At 40.3% G+C, this 26,926-nt stretch overlaps 1 protein-coding gene across 15 annotated transcripts; it reads left to right on the forward strand.

Annotated features, from left to right (window-relative positions):
• The first annotated feature begins 4 nt into the window (after window positions 1-4).
• On the forward strand, window positions 5-26,560 carry NFE2L2 (nuclear factor, erythroid 2 like 2). Of its 15 annotated transcripts, none has more exons than XM_041124057.1 (5): window positions 5-22; window positions 20,766-21,035; window positions 21,196-21,291; window positions 22,004-22,183; window positions 24,251-26,560. In XM_041124057.1, exons 2-5 carry the CDS (start codon window positions 20,769-20,771, stop codon window positions 25,457-25,459), a joined length of 1,752 nt encoding a protein of 583 aa, XP_040979991.1. In that variant the 5' UTR covers window positions 5-22; window positions 20,766-20,768; the 3' UTR covers window positions 25,460-26,560. The 15 variants fall into 15 exon arrangements, with proteins under 15 accessions (XP_040979991.1, XP_040979992.1, XP_029872497.1 ...); XM_041124058.1 differs by lacking the exon at window positions 5-22 and adding an exon at window positions 436-453; XM_030016637.2 differs by lacking the exon at window positions 5-22 and adding an exon at window positions 694-823.
• The last annotated feature ends 366 nt before the right edge of the window (window positions 26,561-26,926 follow it).

Consider the following 26,926-nt stretch of genomic DNA (forward strand, 5'->3'; position numbering starts at 1 on the left):
CTGTGCGGGACCTCGTCTGAAGGTATACATTCCAAACAGCTCGTGCGTACCGCAGCCCACACCTCCTTCGCTCTGTTTTGGCTGGTTTGCAAGCCCGGTCACTCGTCTGGCGTTCCTCTGCTTGGCAGAGGGCAGTCGGTACGCAGGGCGCTCGGCGGGGCTGCTACCGTGCCGCTCCGCCGCTCTGCTCCCCCGTATCACACACCCCCCCCCGCCCCGGGCTGCCCACCCGCGCTGTCCGCCGGGTTTTTGCCGTCGCTTCCATCTCTCCCGCACCAGTGCGGAACCCGCCGGCTACACAGAGGTGACAAGGGCGCTGCGAATGCGGAACAGGCCGATACACACGCAGATAGGCAGCTGCGCCAAGGCACGAGAAAGAACACACCGAGCCGCCCCCGGTTCCGGGGGGTCGCGCCGGCAGCACCGACGCCTGCCCGCTGCGGCCGGGCCAAGGTGCCGCTGGCCGTTACCGGGGGCAAGGCGGGGGGGCCGGCCCCGCGGGGCGGGAGGCGCCGGGGCAGAGGGTCTCGGGCGGCGGGGCCGCGGAACGGCCGGGGGCGGGCGAGGTTCCCGGCACGGCCGCCGCCGCTGCCGGGAAAGGAGCCGCCTCCGCGGGCTCCCGCAGCCGCTGAGTGGCTGGGCGGCGGCGGGGCGGAGCGCGGGGGCGGCCGCTGGCCCGGCCCGGCCCGGGCCGCCTCCGTCCCAAAACAGCGCCGGAGCGAGCGGGCAGGCCGGTGCCGGGCCAGCCACCGCCGCGTCGTACCGGCCTCCCCGCGCCCCCCGGCCCCGCGCGATGGAGATCGAGCTGCCCCCCGCCGCCCAGGTGAGAGCGCGGCCGGCGGGGGCGGCGGCGGCCACCCGCCGCCTCCCCCCGCGGCGCCCGGCCCGGCCCGGCCCGGTGGGGTGTCCGGACGAGGGGCGGGGCGGTCGGTCACGAGGCCGGCGGAGCACGTGGCGCCGCCCCCGCCCCTGCGAAGGCGCTGAGTCACGGCGGGGGCGGGGCGGGGCGGGGCGGAGCTGCGGAGGCTCCCCCTTCGCGCCCCGCCCCGCTCGGCAGGGGTTGGGGGGGGGCCGGGCCGGGTCGGGTTTGGTGCGGTCTCCCCTCCCTCCCCGCCCGCGGCGGTCGCGGAAAGGTCAGTCAGGGCCTGCAGGAGCCGCCTCTGCGGCAGCTGCCCGCTGCGGGCAGCCTCGGGCGGGGCCGGGAGCTCGGAGGAGCCGGGGAGGGCCGAGGGGGCCGGGGCCGGCCCCTGCCCCTGAGGGAGCGGCTGGGGAGGGGCCCGCCGCCGGAGGGGCTGCCCGCGCCGGGCGCAGCCTCGCGTCGCTGCCCCCGGCGTGCCCGTGGGCCTCTCGCTCCTTTCTCGGGTGAGTTACCGCAGGTTTCCTTCTGTTGTAGCGCGGCTGCCCGTCGCGGTTGGCCCGCCGGGACCCTGTCCCCGCTAAGCCTGCGGCCCGACCCGGGCCGGCAGGAGCTGTTGCACAATCACGCACTCCCCCGGGGCGGCTCCGGGTTTGGTGCAGCCTCTCACCACGCAGCCCGAGGAGCCTGAAGCGGGATGACCCCGGCCTCGGTCCGGGCCGCTGGTGAGGGGCTGCGACCGGGGCGCTCCCCTTGCGCCCCCCGCCTGCTGGAAACGCCTCCCGAGGGGTCTGAGCCAGCGCGCTTCTCTGGGGCGCGGACGCAGGAGGAGATGAGGTCTTGGCGGTCTCCTCCAAGGCAAGTCTTCCGGAGGCTTAGGGGTATTTGGATGTATTTGCGTTTTGTGCGGCAGAACCTCTTCGCTAAAAGCCTGGGGAAGCTCCGTACTTTTGTGTTGCAAACTAGTTGCCCGAGAGTGGGGTGAATAACGGAAAACATAACTGAACTCCACTTCAAATTTATGTAATCGTTACGTGTTGTTCTTGGGCTTTTACATGGGAAGTGTACCCTTATCAACTAGGTATTAAGTTTAAAGAAGTAATACTTGAAACCTAATCTGGAGCTGTTTTAATTCTCTTAATACTACGAATTTAAGAGTTCTGAGGCTCTTTCGGTGTATCTCAGTACAGTATATGCTACACAACAGAGTTTCTCTTAACGTTGTCTGTCCATCCTTTAGGATATATAAGTGGCTACACCCTACGGGTAACATCTCTTTAGCAGTGTTGGATATACCTTATTCTGTTCATTGAATGCTGTTGCTTTTCTGTCTTAGGCCCCTCAAAGCTCTGCCTGGCCTACCTGTTTTTCTAGCCCTGCGTAGCGCAGCCATGACCTCCACCATGCCTCCTTGGTTTCTTGGAAAATACTGCAAGAAAAATCAGGCTCTTGGCCTGTGCTACGTAAACGCCCCATGAATTTCATTTTGCCTATAGCATCCAGCTATGGCATTTTTGCTCTCATTTCTGAGAATCTAGACAGACTGATTCCTGTGTACCTGCTTTTGTACCTTCTTGCCTAATCCACTGTGACTGCTTTGCCAGCAAACCTTGCTTCTGTTACTTGTTTGCCTACTTTGTCAAACCCTTTCTATCAAGCCACCTGTTGCAGTTTTCCTATCTGAGCTCAACAGCTGCTGGTTTCTTCTCTTGCAGACCTAGCCTGAAAAGGCACTGCATTTTTTAGATAGTAAATGATTACTGTCTTTGACATGTAGTTTTAACTGTATTTATTGAATGGAAAATTCAAATACCCCTTCCCATAAAACCTTAACTCAGGATGAGAGAAGGGGAACACAGTCTTCATTTAGCCCCTCAGATTTTGTAAGCCAGCAGATGGGAATGGTGTGCACTTGTGCAAATACAGTACAAGCTCTTAGTCTTTTATGTGCCTGGTAGCAATTGTCATAGCAGTAAAGGTAATTGTGAAGGGCTGGGCTTGATCTAGCCCCTTAACCAGAATGTAAAATCACCACTTTCTGCTATGTACTTCTGTGGGAGTTAGAAGTGCTATTGCCTGCAATATTCTTGAAAAAAAGTATGCCTTTGTTGTACCTCTGCCTGGAAACAGAATGCACCGCTGTATGCAGAGGGCTGTTGCCTATTACACACTAACAACACAGACATCAAAACATCTAAGAAAAAAGAATGCAACGGAACAAGTGTCAAGATGTTTCAAAGCACAGTTGCAAAAGCATGATATTCTCATAGTAGCTGTTCTGTTCAGTAGATCTATTTGTTACTGAAACGGTTGCTTGTAACCTTGTAAAACAGCGTAACAAGCTCATCAGATACTAAATTTTGAGCCTCACAACAAGAAGAGAGCAAAAAGAATTCACTTTCCAACACAAAGAATGAAGCTGTGGGTTGCACTTAGGCTGAAGTGACACCAACTGTAACAAAACGAAGTAGGCAAATAAGTGAGTGCCTGTGTAAGTGTATCTGTTAGGGTTTTTCTACCTAGAGAACTCTACTGAAGAGTCTCCAGCTAATTAGTGTGATCTCTTCAGTCAAAAGGGCTTTAGCAAGGAATTACACATACTTTTTTTTTATGACATGCTGCATTAAATTGTCAAGTGAATGGGTTTATTTTTTATTCCCTAATGGCCTATCATTTCCACATGAGGTAGATTCTGCAGGCAAAGACAAACAAGTGCACTGGTCAGGCCTGGCAACAAGTCTTTGTATTTTGGGTTCGTTGGGGTGGTTTTTGTTTTGTTTTGTTTCTTGATAATGAGGTTTAATAACCCTGTTGAATAGGAATATCTGATCAAGATATCTGTAGAAATATCTGTTTATCTATCTGTGTATGTAGGTAAGTTTCAATATAAGAAAACATCTGCATTTCTGAATATAATGTTACCTACTAAAATTATGGACGAGTTTGGAGGAAGTAGATGAAGGAGTATCACAAGCTCTATCTTAAGTAAAAATGCTTTTTTTTTTTTTTTTTACCCTCTCAGTTCTTCTGTGCTCACCTTGATACCAAGCTGCACTGATAGAGCTTTCTTTCTTTCAAAACTCACAAAAGAATATCTTTCAGTTAAGCCAGTGGTCGATGTAATGCAATGTAGTATGTTTGACTGAAATGAATGTGGACTAATAGGAGCTGACCACGTCAATCCCTTTGGGATAACAGCTAATTAGATATTATTGTTACTGTAGTAAATATCCATCATATGAACACTGTTCTGTAGTTTGTCTTTAAAATGTACTAAAAATTTACTATTCTATTGGAAGTTGATGGAAGTGCAAGAAGTTAATTGTCTTTGAAAATCTGACTTGAAGAAGTTTGTGGTTAGCACTCAAAGTTGGAGAAGAGTTTGACTTTGAAAGTTTGCTGGGAAACGTTTGGAAGAGACGAATCCAGAACAAAAAAGAACATTCAGTATAAGCAGAGGGCAGCTGGATGATCTTGTGTGCTTTAAAGAACTTAAGACATTTTTATAGGACTGTGTGGGTGGTTAGGAAGGTTTGTGTACACTTCCCACTAATGTTTGTGGGCAAGAATAAATTCTGGATCTCTGTCCCTTACTTTTTTCTTTTTCTTTTTTTTCAGTTGAAAAAATAGAGATGGTATAATACTTATCCTGAATAAGAATGCAGCGGGTTGTATGTAATCCTGAAGGACAAGGATACTGTTAAAAATGTGTCAGATTATTGTATCTATTGTTGCACTTGAATACCCTTTTGATTTCTTTTGGTTCGTTTTTTCCTCAAGTTCTATATCTTAAATTTGCAAAGCAGAAAAATACCTGTTTGATAGGTATTGCTACTTTTGTGATCCTGACTGAAATGAATGTAGCAATAGCATATTGAACGTACTTATTTCGTTAAAGAAATCTCAGATACCTTTGTGGAATATGCTGGGCTTTGTGAGATGATGTTGAGGAACACTAGAAGTGGCAGCAGCTAAGTGAATATTTGTTCATTTTCGTTCTCAGTAAAATCAGTTCATACTATTGTTTACTATGACTTTTCCTATATGGTTGTAAAATTGTGTTATATTTGGTCCTTCAATAGAACTAACAAACCCTCAAACAGCAAAAGTTGTCAGAGTTTGTAATTGAAAATTTTTAGAATGCATTAGATTTCTAAAGGATAGTGAGAAAGAGTCAATTGCAGGCCCAGGAAAGGGTGAGTTTAGGGGAGAAGGAGAAAATATAGAAAGTTCAGATGATGGCAGTAAATGGTGCCAAGTGTGCCCATGCCTGTAACGCCAGATGTTTGCTTCACTGGAAAGAAGGAATTTGTTTGATTTTTGTATTTGGAACTTCTTTCCTTTTTTTCCCCCTTTGAAATTATAAAGGTAAGCTTTAAAATGACTAAACCATTCACTAGAATTAGGCCAATTTGTGCAAGTGTGATGTATTTGCAATGATTGTGTTGGCTGAGGCTAGTGCAGTACAAGTCCAGGCAGTAACCTGTCGGCATGAATTAAATATTAATCCCCTGCTGCTGTGCTTGAGTTGCAGCCAGCAAAAAGTCCTCCAAAGTCTCCAGGTTAATCACCTAGTTAAAGTTTGTTTTGGCCTCCATCTCATTCCAACCCTAAGTAACCTATTATTTTAATATAGCACATTCCTAGAGAACTTGAAAGGGTTTGAAATCTGTCCAGTTTTCTGATACAGTGTATTATACCAAAGTTGGACTTTGTGCCACAGAATATAGCTTTAGGTGAAGGGAAAAGAATACAATGTGTTGGCCAGATTAGTTCTTTTTTGGTAATAATCTAGTTTATCTGGTTTTGGAAACACTTCATCTGCTACGTATGCAAGTCTTTTTACGTAGACCAATGAAAAGTCAGGTAGGAGAAGTTGGAAGTTATGAATTCGTGTTATCCAAAGATGACTGATATACAGTGAACTGAAATCCTGCTCAGGATTGCTCAACAGTAATACTTTTATGACATATTTCTTATATTAAGGTAAACAGTTAAACCAACCAGTAAGAAATGAAGCCAGCAATGCAATCTGTGGTGTATAAAAACTCCTTTAAACCATGGAAGGCTTACCTGAAACAGATACCGGAAATGCATTTCAAGTAAAGATAGGCATTATGTACTTTGTCTTTCCTACCCAGTAACTGCTTTCTGTACAAGAAAAGCAAAGCTAGTGACAGTCACATATTAACTTCTTGCTACTGCCAATTAATTGATTGTATAGTGCTTAAGTTTTTCTAAAGTATAAGAACAGTATTAGTGTTACTACTCTGTGCAGTGCAGTACTGAAGCAAGCACAGGGACAGCTCTGTCTCAGGATTTCTTTGTTTCAGTGATTTTTAGATATATGTTTCTTGATTTTTCTTTACCACCTTTAAAATAAGGAAATAAAAAAATACATTCCCCAGCAGAGTATCTTGTCTTAATAATAGTTCAGTTTTACCTTGACATACATAGTCCAACAGTGCCTGTTTCAAATAGAAGCAAAGTCTCTCAGAACCATACATTTAAATTAAATATTAATTTGGCACAATACATTTAAATTAAATATTAATTTGGATAACCAAGCAGTAACAACATCAAGTAAGGATAAAAATGTCTGCTTTGACTATTTGACTGCTTTGGAGAAGAGGATTTGTCTTCATCTTCTGAAGCATCTGTTTTCTGTCTTCAGCCATTTTGATTTCTTGATGAAATATTTGCTCAGTTTTCTTTACCTGACACATTTTTGAATGTTATGTGTTGATAAAAGGGCTTTGTGTTTTGGCCCTTAATTTCTACTTTAATATTCACTTTAAAAGAATTAATTTAAGTGTTTTGATATGTTGATTATGGAGGCGTTGGAAAGGTAATAGCAGTTAATAAGAGTATTAATAACTCTAAGTTAAGTTAGTGTTGTTTTACCAGCAGAGCATAACTGCTGCTTGGTGGTATATTAATAATCCCTAGCACAAGTACTAATTGGCAAGGCCATAATACAATGGGTGTAGCTTAGAAATAATATTTATGTGGATGCAATTTATATACTACAGATTTGGTTGAAGCTTTTCATTATGTCAGTTTAGATTTCTGATTTTGGCCCAATTAGCTGCGGTTTTTGTACTGGGAAGAACGAATAGAAAATAGTGTTTATTTTTAGCTAAGTTATTTTGAAGATGCTGTAAATGACTGTTAATGTTTCCTATCTTTACAGTTAAACTAAACCATTTCAAGAAGTATGTCTTTGTTGTTGATGATATTGCAGTACTGAGGGAGTTGAGACCACCCAACCTTGTACTTGTCTTGCAGAGTCTTAAGACTTTTAGTCCAACTTCTGCAGTAGTATTATGAGCAATGCAATTAAAAAAGAGAAGAGAAAGGAGAAGAAAGTTCCTTTAAGTTTGATGTTGCAGCAACAAGTTATGTAAGACCAGTTTGAAACCATCTTTTTCAAACCTTTTAAGGAAGTATCTTCTGTATGACTATGAAACATAAAGATATCAACTTTTCCCTCCTTGTCCCCACCTCTGTCTTGCAGTTTCAAAGTTTTATTGCTGTTTGCTGTATTGGTTTTACATGGTGTTTCTTGTAAGTATAAAAAAATCCACTCTTGGAAACTGCTTGCAAAACTAAGTTTGCATACTTGAGAAATTGACTCAGAAGGAGCTTGGTTGATAGCCTGCCTTTAAGAAGAGGTTTGTTTTATGATTAAGGGTGTGCCTATTTGCTGTGTTTGAAATTAATGCCCACTAAATATTGAAGCTGTGACTTCTCTACAGCCGAGTTATGTGCAAAGCTGCTGTGACTTTCATTTGCTTCCTGCTCAGATCATCACTGCCGTTTAGCCATAAAGAGCTACATCAGAACGATCCTGGGGGATTTTGTTGGTTTGAACCCTTGTGGTAAAATTAGTACCTCCCTACTTATTGCTATAATTCAAGTGGAGCAATTCCTGTGCTGCTTGGGCTGTTGGAATATCACCATTCAGGATTCCCAGGCATCATGCAGTCAATGCAGGTCTGCCATGCTGAATGCTGCCTGCTCCCATGTGAGAGGGCCAGTCTTTCTATCTGCTCTGCAGCTGGCATTTGTGTCTTGTGCTGCCTGGGCCTGGATACTTGGTCATTTCTTCCTTCTGTCTTCAGAAACTGTTTGCTTGAGTTATGTGCTGTTGGGTAAGAAGGCTGAATTTTGTCCTAAAACAGGGTATTTCCAGTTAGATTGCTGCATTTATGTGACCAGATAACATGTTCCGCAATCAACTGGGTAATAAAACAGTGGGTAAAAGAGGGTGGCAGGGGTGGGTGGGTGGCTCTGGAGGTTGGTGCAGCTCAGCTCAGATGGGTAACAGATTTTTCAGAAGCTTCATGGCTGGAAGGAGAACATGGAGACTTTAGCAGTAGAGGTCATCTGAGACATGCCAATGGGAGTATTCCACCCTGGCTTGTTACACTAACACTTGTCTTCACCAGTATTGCAGAAGTAGTGGCTGATACATATGCACCGGTGCAGATAATATAGTCATTAAGTGTCCTTGGAACAAGTGTACCGTAGACCCTGGAGCAGTCTTCTGTGTTATTTGACATGAGATGCACAGACATATTTTCTGGTTTATAACACTGAATTATATTTGCACTTCTTTCTACTGTAGATGGGTCTTGAACAGACCTGTGGCAGCTGAGGAATTTCTGGAAGACTGTCCCACTGATATTTGTAAAATAAACAAACCTGAGTAAACTTTTGAAACAAGTAGGATTTAAGATACCTAAGGATGAAAATGGAAGTACTTCAGTAACAAAAATGGTACTGTTAAAATAGTGTAATATGAAAAAACAGAACTTGTATTTGAAACTAAGTCATAACTTCTGACAGCTGGTCTTCCAAATTATTCAAATTGAATTCTTTGGCTATGGAAATGCACGTTATGTTTAGGTGTCTCATCTCTCTGTTACAGCATACACAGGTAACTACAGCACAGTGACTTCTGATACTGTGCTTTCTAATTTGGTTGTAGTATTTGAGCTAGAATATTATCAGGTCAGTTCTTCAACTGGTATAATTTTTGTGACTCAGTGGAATGTTGTAGTTCCATGGAATGTTTTCCAGGTTGATTTGTGATCCTTTTATCATCTGCCACTTCAGGAATCTAGTGTGCACCTACCACTCTCAGGAATCCTTGCTCAGCTGATAACCAGTGCGAACATCTCTAGACATCTCTCATCTCTCAAAGTTTCTTTTTGCAGGTAAAGTGAAGAATGGAAGCCACTTAAATAATGAAACTGTTAATGGAGTGCTTTAAATGACTCTGAAAAACTCTGTTACTAAGGTCAGAGCCATAGAATTATTTTAAATTCCAAATGAAGCTTGGGATGAGAGTTTCTGATAAATTGTGTGTGTATGCGGCAGAGATCATGAAAAAAGTCTTAGAAAATGCAAGTAGTAATGAAAATTAACAGTTCATAGCTGACTCTGTGAGTAGTCATTTACCCTAACAAGATCTCTCTCTCTCATTGTCTAAATTAACTGTGCTATAGAGAAATTTTCGAATCTTGCAATTTTTACTGATAATTTGCTATAATCTGATTTTTTTCTCAAGTATTTACTGACACATAAGGAAGTAAAGTGTTTTGGCCAAAGGCAGAAAACTGTTTAAGATACAAACCTGGCATTTTCTTTGCATTCTGTAATTTCTTACTTTACAAGTGATCATCTTAACCTTTTTGCTCAACAAATTGATTCTAATTACATGTGGAAAGCAATCAAATCTGTAATGTCTTCTGCTAGAAAAATCAGCTGTAAATGCTCATTTTAGAAACAGTCTGCTAAATATACTGTCCTGTAATATACTTGCAAACTGGATAGCCTCCCCCTGCCCCTGCAACATTTAGTGTGTGTTAACCATATTAACATGCCTAGACTATGTTTGCTGCTTATGGATGGAAGAGGTATATTGACATGTTTATTTGTGGCAAACAATCTTGTTTTGGCCGTCATAGGTGATCGTAGAGTGCGTGAGGGGACACATGTCAGGAATTGGCCACTACCTTGATTTCTTAGGTACATCTGCCCATCTAATCAGAAGGCTGAAAGAGGCATCCCCATGATAATCAGCTGTACAGGCCGTGAGCCTCCTGTGTACTCAAAGAGGACAGACGTGGAAGTCCCAAGGACAGTGGTGGGTGGTGGAGGCTCTTGATTTGGATGGAAGGACACAATTACTGATGGTTGAGTTTTGGGGGTTTTGCTGCTCTTTTGAGGATACTGAGAATTACTGCTTTTATATAATTTGGTAAGAGGTATAAAAACATTTACCTACTCTGGTTCATGCCTTGAAAGATGAATTATCTCCTTTTGCTTTTAGAATTTATAAATTAAGTACTATGCAGGACTTCAAAAAGTGAGGACTGGATTGCTCCACACAAACAAAGCTTTAGTTTTGTACACAGTGGTGTTCAGTTCCTCAGTGGGTTTACCTTTTTAAGCAAAAGCTGTCATTGTGTACAAAAATGATAAATTGGCATGTGGACACCTGACATGTTGGCCCTTCTTGAGCTTTCTTGTTTAGTTGTTTAACTTTGGAGGACATTCAAGTGGAAGAGCTTCCTGAAACCTTTGTGGGGGTTGATGGCTTTTAAAGGATTGCTTTTTTCTGAGAAATAAATTAATTACAAGTGCTTAAGAAAATAAGTAAAATCTGTCCTTGCCTGATTCTATGAAAAACAATTCTCATCATGTATCTTGGTGTGGCTGGAGGAAGGGGAAAAGCTATACAAACTCCTTTCATGTAAATTAAATACTGATTTCTATGATGTTTCATGTAAATTTAGGGAGAGCATTTTTGGTCATCAGCATACAGTTGAATGGTATTGTTATTTACTGAAGCTTTTCTGTAGTACGTCACTAATGAAGGCTGTGCTCGGTGCCAAATAAAACATTTAACCATTAATTACTTGTTTGGAAAGATAGTGTCACCACAGCAAAAATCTGCCATGCTGGGCTTCTCTTCCTTAAATCTATTATCATCCTGTACTGTCCAATGGTGAGCAGTTGCATAGAAATGTAATTTGGGCCTTTTTTCTGTTTTGTGTTTTTTTTTTTTTCTTTTCCCTTGTAGAAAGTAAATAACCTTTCCAAGTCTATTTGAAGTTGAACACACACACACACACAAAAAATCAAGCCTGCTTATTTATTCAAAACTGTGCACTGACACTGAATTCACAGCATTATCTATATAAATTATATGTGTGAAAAGTGCACATTAATTGCAAGACTCTGATCCACAAAGTTATTTAACACTTGTGCCCCACAGACTGCAGTGGAAGGTAGGCACCTGAGTGCTCTGCCAGATGTGGGCTGACTTATGCAGAACACATCACAGCTGACCACTTCTGGAGCAAGCTGTATTCATTCCCTGCCATGTAACCATATTCTTAAGCTTTTAGTCTTAAGCTAGTACTTCTAGGCTGATGAGGTGTTTGTGTGGCATGTTCTCTGAGGTTGAAAGCATCCTTACTCTTTCTTGTCAGCTCAGCTTGGAAGCGTGGAAGAATTTCCTTGATGCAGCCTTATGGAGTAGATGTCTCTGTTACTGAAGGAGGGCTGGTGAATGTGTGCTGGTAATACAGTTAGTGAACCTCATTGCTTTCTAACCCACGCAGGTATTCCCGTTGTTTGCAATTGTAGTTTGGCCCACGAACAACAACAACAAAGTTGCTTGTGGGATCAGTGAAGTGAAACTTGGCGAGACGTGCTTCTTGCAATACTAGAGCATGCTGTTTCCACATCCAGGCTGTAGTGCAGCTGTAATGACCTGTCTGGTGCCTGCCCCCATAAATTGCCCAGCCATCAGCAAAATGGGGGCTTTACAGGAAGATCCCAGTGCAGTGAAAATGTGTAGTACAAGAAAGATTCTAAATAATCACAGAGAATATTTTGACTCACAAACACACACACTGTTTTCATGTTTGGTTTGAAACACACTTTTCCAAAAAGTGTGTAATCCTGATGAAATCAAAATAGTGGCTAATAGGTTATAACCTAAGGTTAATACAACCTAATAAATATGTTATTTGTGGTTTTGTTAGGTTCTTTTCTCTGTTTCTATGTTGATCTTTTCCTTCCTTCCTGATTTGTTTTATTGGACGTAAGAGGGTGCTGTAATTTGACTGGATCGTGTTTCCCAGATGACTGAACCATTATTATAAACAAATCCTCTTGTAGATAAACTAATGAGTAGCCTGTGGCAGTGTCCACGCACAGGAACATGCCTGGCTGGGTACAGCAGGATAGCTTGAAGATAATCATTTAACAGGTAATTGTTTTCCAAGTACTGTAGGTTCAATGTATAAAATGAATTGGGACACAAAGGCTTTTGTGTTCCTATGGTTAAAAGCTCAGCAGTATTTTGAGATGCTGCATATTTGTTATATTACTTGTTTACATGTAGGGTAAGGATTTTTTTTGTTGTATAAGTGACAATTCAATAAATGCCAGGTTTTTTAGGATGCAGTTTTGACTTGTGTTCTGGTTTGTTTTCCTCCCAAATAAAGCTATTAACATCAGCTTTTTCTGAAATGGAGTAGACTTCTGTCTGAGATGGCTGCTATTTGAATACCTTTCAAAATGGAGTTACGTGGTACAGTACGTGGTGATTAGAAAACAGCTAGAAAGTCAGCCACAACAGAATCACTCAGTTCACTTACTGGGGCAACACAGCAGAGTTTTGTTGATGCATCAAGCATATAAAAACAAATAGACAGCCTAACCCACTCTTTTATAAAACAATCCCACATTTTTGCCAGCCTCCCAATTTCATTATACAACTTGTGTAATAGATTGTAACTTGAATACATATTAACTTTGTGTGCTTATTGACTTAATGATTTTGTAATGCAGATGATGCAAGATAGGGTAAAGAAGTAGGAAGTAAATGGCTTTGTTAAGCTGAAAGAGGGATTCAGAATGTGAGTAGAAGGAACCACAACGCTTTTATACCAGCCAAATACACTGTGGAAAAGTGACATTTAGATTAACATGATAATAATTAAGACCTAAAAGGGAAAAGGGAGGGATGGAACCCATCTAAATGAAACAGCAAAGCTCTGAAAACATGTAAGATTTGTTGCTTTAGATACCAATGTTCCAGAAAGCAGTCTGGGATGTCAAGAGAATTAGGACTAAGTTTGAAGAAGCGGGATGACACCCATGACCATTTTTGGCTTTTGCTTAAGCAGCCAGGGTAGCGCTTGTAAATATGGGCATAGTTAAATTTATTCACGAGAAGTTCATCGTCATCACCTCACAACGTTAGTCCTCACTCTGCCTCTTCCTTTAGGCTGAGGCAGAAATAGGGGAATTTGGAGCAGATACAATGCATGACAGATTTGGCCATGAATACTAGAGAATAACTTTTGAAAAATCAGATATTGTACAAAAAATAAACACCAATGTCAGGTTTAAGACTTTGCTTTCTGTAAGCCATGCAAATGAGATGGGTTTCGGCTCTTTTTTTCCCTGATTTTTTTTTTTTTTTTTTTTTAAGATGTTGAGGCAGGATCAGTCTTGGGAACATTCAGCCCCTGGAAACCACATACTCTATATTAAACTCTATTATTTTAAAGCTACCTTCTAAAATACATATTGATTAACCAATTTGGAAAAACACAGCTACTTTCGGAGTGTCTGAGATAGAGCACAAAACAATCTTCTGCAAAAAGATCTGCAGCACTGAGCAAAAATCCCCTGATCTGTTGTACCAGAAACGGTCACCTCAAGGCACATTGAATGTGGTGGGAAAAGGATAGAGAGAGAGAGAGAGAGAGAGAGAGGGATATATATGTATGTATGTATTTCTGACCCCAGAGATTAATGAGCCAGAGAGGAGAATGCCACTCCTCCTGCTGTGCCCCAGGCTGGAAGGGAGTGAGTGCTGTGAGGCTCTCGCACATGTTCAGTGTTTTAAGGAGTGGCAGGGAGGTGGGGATTGATTGATTTTGCAGAAAAAGAGAAAACTGTTGTCAAATTGAAGAAGTAAACTGCTTTTTATGTCCCTCCTTTTCCTTTTGTTTGCTGTCTTTCTGATGAGGGTATTTTTTTTACCTGCTGTGGTCTTGCTCTACTGTTACCATGAGGATTTTGCAGCTTTTGGAATTGAAATGAAGTTAATACATTCATGACCATAAACAGCCTACAACAGATATTCTTCATTGCAGTTACAGTCTTGCTCATTTTACATTCTTCAGGCTTAAAGAAACCTGTCTTTTCACTATTACTGGAGAATATATGAGGTATATGTTCCCCCTAGCAGTTTCGAAAGCTTGCTTGCCATAGGGGTATCGTACGGGAAAACCATCATGTTAAGAGCTGTACAGATCTTAGTCGTAGCCTTTGTTGATACCGTTCCTGGTAGATGACACTTCAGGTGAAATACATAAATCATCCACCTCTCAGAGGAGTTATTTCTGGAGTGAGGGTTGGGAGAGTGGGTGGATAGTGTCCAGAATTGCACTTGTAGGGGAAGATTGTCCTTCCAGCCGGCCAGAGCCTCTCCCTGTCTTTGACAAAATAATGCCCAGACGAGGCTTGTAGTGAAACTTTAAGAATGCTGGACAATCCAGCCAAGGGGTTTTTCAACTAATCTAATTTATAAGAGTAGATCCTGACAATCTGGCATTTATTAAGAGAGCCTGCTGGAATACAGTGGGATGTACAGTCTGAAATACGAGATATATGTTAGGAGGAAACAGAGGCTAAACGCTTTTAGCTAATGAAATATCAAAACTACTTCTGTTCCTGACCTGGCAAAGCATTCTAGAGGTTTCTTTCCTCAGTAAGAAAATTAAATTTGCGTACAAACACTTACATTTCAGGGACTGAGCTTATCTCGCATGTCTCTGTTGGGGCAGAAGAATGTCCCAAGACACATGGTCAGCATTTTTCAACAGGCTTATTTATATAGACATGGAGTAGAAATTCTCTTACAACATCAGTTCTTTAAAGCTATGGCTTTCCGACCCTTTTAGAGTCCATTTTCAGGTAAGCTAGCCTGCCAGGTCTTAAAAAGAGTTTGCTGACCAAGATATCAGGCATCCAAAGACTCTTTAGGGCCAGGAAGAGCAAATGGGCATCAAGAAGCAGGCTGTTTAGTGTCAGTCCAGTCACACCAGTAGTAAGTGGCGCAGGTACGAAAGATAGAAAAAAAGACACCCCCTCACACCCACCCAAGCACCCTGTTTCCTCCTAGATTGCCTGGAGGGTCTTAGTGAAGAATGTGGAACAGCAGGCAGCTCCACAGGGCAGACAGCAGTTTGACCTTGTGCATTCACAAATCACAAGTTGCTGTCACGTGGCTTTGTTTGACAGTTGTCTGTTCTGTCACATTTCCAAATCCTAAATCCAGACATCTAAAATTGCTATTGTACCCTTCTGCCCTCCAGCATAAATAGCTTCTGCCATTCCCTTTTCCCCATTCTTCTCATAAGGGCTGCTGCTCTTTTAAATTTTTCATGTCCTCACTGTCCCTTCCACATTCTTGAGTTAACTTTTGTTCTTCAATATCCAGTTGTAAGGGATTGAAAATTACAGGTCAGCTTTCAAAACTCAATTGTTTTTAAAAGGTTATGGTGTTGGGATAACTTTATCTGCTTTCTGTGCTTTCTCTGAAGCATGAGGCTTCTGTGTCCGGGATTCTTTTCTGTAATTATGAGTTGTAATTGAATAAGTAACTTACCTTGAAAAAGATTTAGAAAAGGAACCACTAGTTATGGTGATTTCAGAGATCATCTAAACCATCAAATGATTTATAAATCATTCTTAAAACCTACCTGAACAAAACCAGTTCCTCCTGAGGATAATGAAGGCAAGACATTCAGCTGTTGCTTCCACAGCCTGTGCTTTTCTTAAGTGGTAAGACGCTTCCACCTCCTTCTCTTGCGCTTGCTTTATTACTTGATCCCCTCCCTTTCATTCTTGCCTTGGACTATCTCAGGTCCTTGATCCTCACTTCCCACATGTTTTTTCTGAATAAAGCAAAAATGTAAGGTGCTTTTTGTTCATTCCTTTCACTTTCTGGAAAACAAAAAATTGGGAGATCCTTTGCCATCTTTCTTTCTGTGCATAAGCTATAGGAGTGTTTTCCTGCTTCTTGTGGGGTCCTGGTCTGAGTTCACTGCTGGATGCAATAGCCATTGATTTCTGTTGCTCTGCCATTTATTCATGCTGGTATGTGAAATCTCTCTTCTTGGAGTTAGGTGCTAATGGAACATGGGAAAGAAAAACAAATCCTTGTCTGGTGAGAGATTCTGCTAGTGTTATCCCAATTTATGTTGCAAAATGCATGACTTTAAGAAGTAAATGTGCAAAATTCACGATGTGTTCTGTATTAAGGGGATAGCTAATAATGGGTTGAAAGCCCTGTCTGAGATAGCAGATTGTTTCTCTGCTGACACTTGGGCCACTGGCTGTTTCCACTTTACCAATGCTGCGTGTAAATGGCTTATATTCCAAACAATACCAAAACCAGTCAGATAAACCAAACAGGGATGAAATGAAAGATTAGCATTTTATTTAAAGCACAAAAGTCAGTCTATGAAAATAACATGAAAACAGGGTCTCGTTCCTTTGTTTACCCTACTGCAAATATGTTTGTTTAGGAGCAATAAGAGTTAATTGTCAAACTTTACAATGTAGTCAGAGATTTTCTCATAAAATGTATAACAGACTCTGCCCAGATGGCAAATGCTGATATGTAAATCTAAAACATGAAAATTTCCATTGGGGGCCAGATGGTGGCTTAATGTGAATTGTTTAACATTTATGTTTATCTTATTAAAAGTGCCTTTATATGTCCAAACTAAGCTATCAATGTGGTTGGAAGAGCATATCACTAAATGAACAAAAAAGTCAAATCATGAGTACAAGGCACCTCCTGCTTACATGGATCATGGGAAAGCAAAGCATGTCCTCTGTTGAGAGAAGTTCTTTCTCCGTTTACAAAATTGTGAAGAAAATATTATAAACAAAATCAAATCACTGTTTGTCTGCTTGGGAAAAATATTAAAACCATATTACTTTCCCAGAAGTTAGAAATGTTGGACAGTGGTAATACACACATTAAATACCATAATGTATTTCCCCTCAAAATACGCGTTGGCGTTCAGTGGGAAAGAGCTGATCTCTAGACGGGGGATGGCAGCTGCGGTCCCTCCCGGGCGCAGGTCCTTCCTCCTGCAGGGGACGCCTGGCTCTTCCTGCGCCGCCTCTTGGCTCTGCCAAAACCATCGTTTCCTCTGATGCAATTCAAGAAATTGCACAACGGAGGAAAGAACAAACAGGCGCTTGTGGACTCCGTCACATGAGGGACCGCTGGCTCCTTTACAGTAAATGCATCTGATATTAAGGGAAGTGGTTAGCGTGGCTCCAAAGGGCAGCAGCCGGCCCTGGATCAGATGAATCTTTCACAGGACTCTCAGCGCGTGTGCTCCAGTTCGGATGCAAATCTGTGCTCGCTCGTCCCTCCAAATGAATCTTTCGGAGACCAGCACATCATGTTGAAGCATCTAAACGTCAGAGGGTAGCTGTTGCACAGGCAAGAAGTAAAATACCTTTTAATAGCTTTAATTAAACACTCCAGGCATCAGATACACAGTTATTATTCTGATGCTTTCACAATGGAAAGGGAAGAATGCTTCAGTGATAAACCTAAAATAGAGTGCCTGCCTGTGTCTGTGGATACCTCTGTGTATGTGCGTGATAGCGTTCAACAAGGCAGAGAAATAATTTAAAGAGGAAGGCTATGGGGAAGAGCAAGATTGCAAAATATTTCCTTTAGACTGCAATTTTTAAATTTATTTTATTTTATTTTATTTTATTTTTAGTTCTTTGCCATCACCTCATGCTGGGGGCTATGATTCACTCCTTAGTGAATCACTGGTCAATGTTGACTCCATTAACTTTGACCTGAGGCTTTGGACTAATGCCCAGATTTTTTTTTTATTTTTTTTTTTTCTTGAAAAGGGCAGTACTACTAAAAGCATTGGCTGAAATTATAGATAAGTGTTAAATGGCTGGTTAAAATTTAAATCAGTGTGCTGTTTGATGATATTACATATTAGCATATTGAACAGAAGAACATTTCTTCCATGCAGCCCATTCATGTGAAGAGTAATTACTTGAATTGTCATTTGAAGTTAAGGCTAATATTGCTCTATTTATATAGAACTTTTCAAACTGGAAGTGGGAGGGCTCTTTTGCAATTATATGGTGATGATTAAAAAACCCCCACCTTTTTGGTTTTAAATGCCACAAACACAACAGCTAAACAAAATAAAAAAAGGTGCTCCTGACAAGCATCTCTCTCCAGGGTAGAGCACAACACTGTTTAGCAAAACTCAGCCCTCTGCCAGAGATAAGATACTGGGCTAAATATGGGCCCTTGAAAAATGGTGATGGGAGCCAATCAATGCTGTCATATTTCTCAAAACAACAGCCCAAGATCCTGAAAACTGTGCAAGCATATTCCTTCAAAAAATAATCCTGCTTGCTGAATCAATTGCTGCATGCACACACAGGTGGTGGTGTACAGCCACAGCTTTTTTTTTTTTTTGGCCAGCTGGTGTCTTGGAGGTCTCTAGTCTCACAAATGAAGCAGCACCCAAAGCTAGTTATTTTGATAACAAATATAGCCAGTAGTATGGCTGAAAGATTCAATAACTGTGCCTTAAGCTTTTGCACTAAGGCTACGTGGGTCTTCTTCTTAAGGAAAATGTTATGCCTTCTGTACCTCTCTTTTTGATCACTTTTGGTTTTCATTATTTAAACTGAAACTGAGCACCAGTTCTGCTATTTTTGTGCTGTAGTCTGTTGCAACTCAGGGAGGAAAACAGCTCTGTTTAATTCACAGCCTTGTGCATTATACACACACACACACAAAATCTTTTCAGTCACATTTTTAATGGTGCCTTGTAAATGAATAATTCAGAAGTGAGCCCTAAAATCCAGATCCTGCAGTTTTATCCAGAACATATTGCAAACGCTCTGAGACTAGGAAACAGTTTTGAATCTGCTGCAGAAGGAGACAGTGAGCAGCTGGTAAACTACTGGCCCTTAATGAAGCTATACCATATTGCAGTATCTCCAATTACTGCAGAACTTAATTAGTTCGTTTTACCCTGCCAATCTGGAGAGACCAAACGTTGTCTTGGGCAGACACTGTAATTATTTCAGCTTCTTCATTGCTGGCCATTAAAGCTGAGTTTGGTCTCTCCCAGCAAGGTATATTAAATATGTCTTAGATTTAGGAATGCCTGGCCTGCATTGTGTTACACACAGATATTTTATGTAACTGCCCGATTTTAGAGAAAAGTAATTTTTTTAGTAACAGGTAGAAGTAGTTCATGCCATGTGTAAATATGAGTGCTAATGGTATAGAATTTTTAACAAAGAAATGAGAATACTGAATTGGTTTGTTCAAATGTGGACTGGCCCTAAAGCTTTTTGCCATAACTGTTGTACGGAAGTGATCGTTCTGAATGGCAACGTGACTTGGCGTTCAGGTTACTTTGCTTCTCTATTTGAAAATAGCCTTTAGAGATAAGGGAATGTTTCAATTTGATATGATGGCAAAATAAATGTATCTTGGTTGTAGAACTGCTAACTGAATCAGTAAAGTTCTGTTTAAATGAAACCTAGTGTTTGGTAAGTTATTTGTAGTGTGCTAGCCTGATGAGAATGCCCAACACTGAATATTATTTTTGTGTGCTGCTGCTAAAGGGTAATTTTAAGAATAATGAAACATGCCATAAAATCAAAACTCCTAGGCACCAGCTAGAAATTGTTGACATGTGCCCATCTGACAAATGTGGCTACCAAGTATTAAAATACTGTATCAGCTGACATCCAAACTGATGATTTTTGAGTGTTAGGTTTTCTTCACGGGAGAAAATATTCAAAAATTCAGCCCTTACAAATATTGACTATTTGAAAAGTAAAATCCACTAAGCCCTTTCCCCCCCCAAAAAAACACCTTATGCAATAAATTAAAATAAATTGTAGCCAAATCAAGTAATATTAACTGGTTGGTTTTCCCTAAATAGCGGAGTTTAATTTGTCTTCTGGAACACCACAGGTGCAAGGGGTAGCTGATTTCCAAGAAATTTAGGTCATTGTTAGCTGTCTGATAATGATTGACTCTGTGATGAGCCAGAGGCCAAGTGATTAACAATATTTGGGACCTATTGACTTCTAGTTTATACTCAGCTGCTCCAAACCAACTGCATTTAGAACATCAACTTAGACTAAGCTTTAAATTACAATTTTTTAGTAATAGTCTTAATAATTGTGTTTAGTACTACAGTGATCTTATGTCACTTGGTGACTTTGAAACCATGTTATTCTCCTACTCTGAAGGCCTGTTCTGCTGATCTTTAAGATTAATACTTAATTCCAGGATGGAACATAAATATTTTAAAATACATTTTGCAGTATGGCTATTATAGTTACTTCAGACAGCCCCCATCATGTTTTTAGTCAGCTTTTACAGTTTTATAAGATCATCTGAAAAAAGTTACTTTTCAATTTCTGTTCTTTTCTGCTAAAAATTACTTTCTTAATGTGACATAATTCATTCCATAGCTTCATGTTTTCTATGAGCTAACTTGGGAAAGAAGAATATATTTATCCTCTGGCTAGGTCATGTATTACCTTACCAATTCCATGAGCCTGTGTGGGGGCCCCAGCAACCAAACCATCAGTTCACACACTTCAGAAAGGTCGTATAGAGCCATATTTTATTTAGATAATTTTGTAGGATTAAGAGAATAAGCCTCAGTTACATGAGCCTACCTGTTTAATACAGAAATAAAAAGCTTTGCTATTGTTCTAAAGCAGTTTTGCTGGGGAGGACGCTTGCTCATGAAAAGCATTTCTATTACAGGACATGAACTTGATTGACATCCTTTGGAGGCAAGATATAGACCTTGGGGCAAGGCGTGAAGTTTTTGATTTTAGTCAAAGGCAGAAGGAGTATGAACTCGAGAAACAGAAGAAACTTGAAAAGGAAAGACAAGAGCAGCTCCAAAAAGAGCAGGAGAAAGCCTTGCTGGCTCAGCTGGAGTTAGACGAAGAGACAGGTGAATTCGTTCCTGTTCAGCCGGCTCAGCGCATTCAATCAGAAAATACTGATCCAGCAATTGGTTTTTCACAGGTAAACTCTAATATGTGTTTGTGAGTTTAAACCTTTTTCCATTCATGGGAAGATATCATGTTAGTGGTTACCTAAAATGAATTTGCATTTGTTGCTGTAATGGAAGATTCTTCAGTTATTCAAAGATGCAGTAACACTTTTTTGTAACTTTCCTATTTAGACCACACAGACTTCAAAACCAGAAGCAGAGGCTTTGTCCTTTGATGACTGCATGCAGCTCTTGGCAGAAGCATTCCCATTTATAGACGACAATGAGGTAAAAATGCTCAATACAGCAGTTTCACAGGTGGTCTTCTAGGGGATCAGTTTAATGTCTTCTCTTACTAAGATTTGTCTTCAGCATAATATTAATTTGTGATATGATTTGAGTTTTGTCCTCAAGCTGACTCCAACTGGAATAAAGCAGTGTAGTAGGCTTGAACTAGGGCTGTGTCCAGAGGCAGTGGGGTGGTACTCTTGGGTTCCTTCTGCTCACTGAATCCTGCAGCCAGGATTCAGTGTATAATGCCAGCTGATGGCAACCATTCCAGTTACTGCAAATAACGGTAGCGGACTTCGTCAGTTTGTTACAGTGAGCTTAGTGCAGCTCTCTGGAGTTAGTGCATCTGAGTTGCTTTATTTCTATGTGCTGACCCAGACTATTTGATGTGTAAGGATAAGGTCTTCACCAGCCAGTTTCTAGATTTTTTTTTTTCTATTTCTTTCCTTAATATGAAGACACCTTTCATGGGAATAATTTTATATTATCCCTTTGTTTACAAAAAATGCTTTTGTTAAGACGTACCTGTCTGTCTATTCTGCAGAAATGGTAGAACACCAAAAAACAGATTTTTGCTTTGGCAAATTTTTTTTTTGAGTGGGGTTTTTTATGTGGTTTTTTTTTGTTATTGTTGTTTTGTTTGGGTTTTTTAATGTGGTGGGGCTTTTGTTTTGTTTTGTTTTGGTTTGGTTTTTTTTAAACACTCCAGGCTTCTTCAGCTGCATTTCAGTCACTGGTTCCTGCTCAGATCGATAGCCACCCAGTCTTCATTTCCTCTGATGAAACTCAGCCACCTGAATCACCTGTTCTAGTTCCACTTACTGATGCAGAGAATATGCAGAACATAGAGCAAGTTTGGGAAGAATTATTGTCCCTTCCAGAGTTACAGGTAAAGGTTTAGTATGATAAGCACCTGAAAAAAATAGCATAATATTTTGGAAGAGTATGGTATTTCAGAGAATGCAGTACAATAGGATCTTAACAGATGGTGATTATGACTATCGTGCTGGATTCTACACCTGTAGGATTTCTATAACTCAATATAAGATTTGATTTTTTAAAAACGATATATTGAAAAACACGTAGGAGGAAGGAAATTAGTTGTTTATCAGAAGGCCTTAATAAAACACAATCTGTCTTCCCAATCAGAACTTCCCCACGTTTAGCAAATCATTGTTTGCCTCTGTATGCAGCTTGTTACACCATGATCATGGCTGAAATTTCAGCTGCTTAAAAATGGACACTTCTGAATTATGGATCTACAACAGGAACTGTTTCCACAAGCATTATTGTAAATGTGTTGGTTTTTTTTTTTTTTTTTCCAGTGTCTGATTGTGTGAATCATTTATGGTTACTTTTGCATTCAACTTTTATCGAAGGAAAAGGTTTTGTAAAGATGATAATAGAACATATATTTAGATACATAGAAGAGTCAGGTATTGTTATATAACTACTGTTTAGATATGTTCAGTAAGAACTGATTATGTAATGTACATGAACTGAATATTTCAAAGGAACAAAAAAATCACTTTGCTATATTTCTAAATTGTGCATTACAGAGGACATCTAGGGTTTTTTTTCTCCTATCCTTATGTTTCTATTTATATTTTTTCCTTAGATTTGACTAGAAAGTTGAGTAAATCTATTTTCAAATATATTGCTGTAGAATATCATCATGCTTCAGCATGATGCTGCTCTACTTCATGCTGTTAACACAACAGATGAATGCTCAGTGGAAAGCCTGTAAATCCGAATCATATTTAAAAAAAAAAAGTTTGCAGGAACTGTTTTTTTTTCCTGCCACTCTACGTTTTCCCTTCGTTTTTTTATATTTTTCAAAATTTTCCTAGTTTCCCAATCTTTACTGCTGTGGTAGGCTTAAAAACCCCACATAAGTAACAAGGGCAATGGACTGTGAAGAGGCAGCAGTGATACTGAAAATACATTAAGAAACCAAACCAAAATTATCTGTTGCAGTAATTCCGAATAGTAATTGAATAATCTTCTGAAAGAAGTGAGATAATTAAATTGAGGGCATTGCCTTTTGCGAATATGTTTGAAGAAAAAAAAGAGCTCACATTCAAAACCTTAGCTTAAGCCTTGAATGATCTCTGGTTAAATAATCAGTGTGTGGTCCCTTCTTAAGAGGAACAGAATCATTTTGGTAATTGCCTAATTCTTTGGGGACAGCAGGCACACTTATTTCAGCTTCAGTTAAGAAACTGCCACCCTGTTGGAAAGAACATTGGTCTTGTAGCCAATGAAAGCCCATCAATGTAATAGTCTTCAATGCTCACACTGGTGTTAGCCAGCTTAACTAAAAGTATGTGGGGTGAGTTAATGTTTGCAAGGCTTCATGTTGGTACTCTTTTCACTTCACCGAGAATTACATTTCTCTGCATTGAACAGCTGCTTCATTCAGTAAATCCTAAAAGAATCTTGTTTTTTGAGGAAAAGAAATCTATCACATAACATGAAATTGTAAGAGTGCTAAAAGTAAGTGTTTGCTAGTAATGCTTATTAAGTCTTATTCAGTAATTTTACATTTACTGTACTCATGCCATTCCTAGCAGTGGCGCTTGTGAGCAGTTCAGACATGTCAGCTCCAGGATCCCCACTAGCAGTTTACCAGAACAGGAGGGCTCCGTGCAGCTTCCATATAGCATTGGAATGGGTCTCTTCAGCATCTTGCTACGAGTTTGAGAGGCTCTGCTCTTTTAATATCAATAGCTTTGTCCAGAACAAGTTGCTTCATGCTCTTGCTTAGGTATCTAGTCTTCCTAGATTGTCTCTCTGTAGTAAAAGTGTGTTGTAGTCATCTAGGTTACAGCAACGTTGTAATACCCATTTTATGTGCATGTTGATTGCTAAAATATTTAATGTTTGTGGGTTATAGAAAAAGGTTTTATCAATTGGAAATGTGTTGCTCAACTTCTCTCTTGCATTTCCCATGTAGTGTCTTAACATTGAAAATGATAACCTGGCTGAGGTAAGCACAATCACAAGCCCTGAAACCAAGCCAACAGAGATGCACAACAGCTATAATTGCTACAGCTCATTACCCATCATGAGAAAAGATGTTAACTGCGGCCCAGATTTCCTGGATAGTATTGAGGGCCCCTTTTCCAGCATTTTGCCACCAGAAGACACCAGCCAGCTGAGTGTGAACTCTTTAAATGACACATCCCCTTCAAACTCTGATTTTTGTGAGGATTTCTACACCACCTTTATTGATACAAAGGTGAACAGTGACACAGCAACGACAAACACTATCAGTCAATCACTCGCGGAAATTCTAAGTGAACCTATTGATCTTTCTGATTTCTCACTGTGTAAAGCTTTTAATGGCAACCACTCAGGAACTGTACCAGAATGCAATGATTCTGACTCTGGTATTTCATTGAATGCAAGTTCTAGTGTAGCATCTCCTGAACACTCTGTTGAATCATCTGCCTATGGGGATAAGACTTTTGGTTGTAGCGATTCTGAAATGGAAGACATGGATAGTGCTTCTGGAAGTGTGCCGCAGAGCAATGCTAGCATGTACTCTTTGCAGTTCCAGGATCAAGTGTTCTCGTCTGTGGGGCCAAGCACTCAAACTCCTAGTTTGCAGTGTACAAATACACCAAAGAAGGAGCCCCCTGCCAGTCCAGGCCACCCCAAAGCTCCGTTCACAAAAGATAAACCTTCAAGCCGCCTTGAAGCCCATCTCACAAGAGATGAGCAAAGAGCAAAAGCTCTGCAGATCCCTTTTCCTGTTGAAAAAATCATCAATCTCCCTGTTGATGACTTCAATGAAATGATGTCTAAGGAGCAGTTCAACGAAGCCCAGCTTGCGCTTATTCGAGATATACGCAGGCGAGGCAAGAACAAAGTGGCTGCTCAAAATTGCCGTAAAAGAAAACTGGAAAATATAGTGGAACTGGAGCAAGACTTGAGTAACCTAAAAGATGAGAAAGAGAAATTGCTTAAGGAAAAAGGAGAGCATGACAAAAGCCTTCGTCAAATGAAAAAGCAGCTAACCACCTTATACCTTGAGGTCTTCAGCATGCTACGTGATGAAGATGGAAAGTCTTACTCTCCTAGTGAATATTCACTGCAGCAAACTAGAGATGGCAATGTCTTCCTTGTTCCTAAAAGCAAGAAGTCAGAGACTAAACTTTGAAGGGCAGCACAGCTGGCTACTGTTCTTCGAATGACTATTTTTGTATCATTATCCTGATAGTTTTTACTGTGAGGTGGAATGCAGAATTAGGTAATATTTTTCAAGTAATTCTATGCAATGATAATTTTTAAGTTAATAATTAGTTTATGGAAGATGCAAGTTTAAAACTAATAGTGTAATGCAGATGGATGTATGCAAAATTTGTAATCTCACTTTTATAACAGACATTTCCTTCTTATAGCACCACTTTGGCTAGTTTCCATATACATGTAAATATTAAAAGATACCATATTTATATACTGTTCCTATCTCTTGTTATATTCATAGATTTATTTGAGAGAGATATATATATAAAAATGATTTTAGCCTTCTAAATATAATTTCTTGCAAGACAAACAGTGTGGCTTCTGATACTTTTTTATAAATATGCAATAGTGTTTGTTTCCCATTTTTCTTACACATTTCTACTTGCTTTATATTTAATACATGATTTTAATTTAGTATAAAAGTTGATACTTAAGTGTTTGATTTTGATTTATCAGTTCATTAAACTTTTTTTCTAACTCTACTTCATACACATCTATTTCCCTAAAGAAGGAAAATGCTCACTAGTTTTCCAAGGCTAAGTCTTCATGTAACAAATATGCTTAAGAACTAGAGATGTATCATGCAGCATTATCAGCATTACTAATGTTTCATTCAGCATAATTTTAACTGCCATTTGGAAGGATTGTGTAACATGAAGTTAAGTTTCAAGTCTATGCTAAGTTTACATAATTTTTGTTTTGCTCTTTGAACACTACTTAAATTTGTGATCTTTCCTCCAAAGGCATTTAAAATTTATTAAGACATTGTCAGCATTATGCATTTTTCCAACTAAAAATTCTGTACATTTTTGAGTAATTGTTCTAGAAATACACTATGTGTCTCTGACTCCAATCAGCGAGCATCGTTTTGTCACTGCTGTTACATTGGAGCTTATGGAAAAAGGTGTACTAACTGCCAATCAGCTGTACTGTTTGGAATCTGTGCTCAATTAATTGAAAAGCATTGTGGAGTATAAATTATGATTTATGAGAGAATAAAAATTGGGCAAATAAATAGCATTGTGTTGTTTACTCTTCAAATGGACTCATTGTACTTGATCATTGTGGATTTTTTTGAATACAGAAAATACATAATTTGTAATTTGAAATAGACACATTGATCTGAACATTAAAAACCATATCATCTTCCTTCATCTTCCCTATGAAACTTCTGAAAGGCACGTTTAATCTAAAATGGTTTTTCTGCCACTGATGCTTTATATCATTTTAGGAGTATTTTGTCTGTTACAATATTACACATAACTTCATTTAGTATAATAAACACCAAGTTGTTTTGCAAGACCTTATGGTACATTTTTTTTTAAAGAAGAAACAGGAGATACTGAAAAAGGGTAGAGTAGGAGCCACAAAGATTGTTTAA

The sequence above is a fragment of the Aquila chrysaetos genome, chromosome 6 (genome assembly GCF_900496995.4).
Source record: "Aquila chrysaetos chrysaetos chromosome 6, bAquChr1.4, whole genome shotgun sequence".
Classification (NCBI taxonomy): domain Eukaryota; kingdom Metazoa; phylum Chordata; class Aves; order Accipitriformes; family Accipitridae; genus Aquila; species Aquila chrysaetos.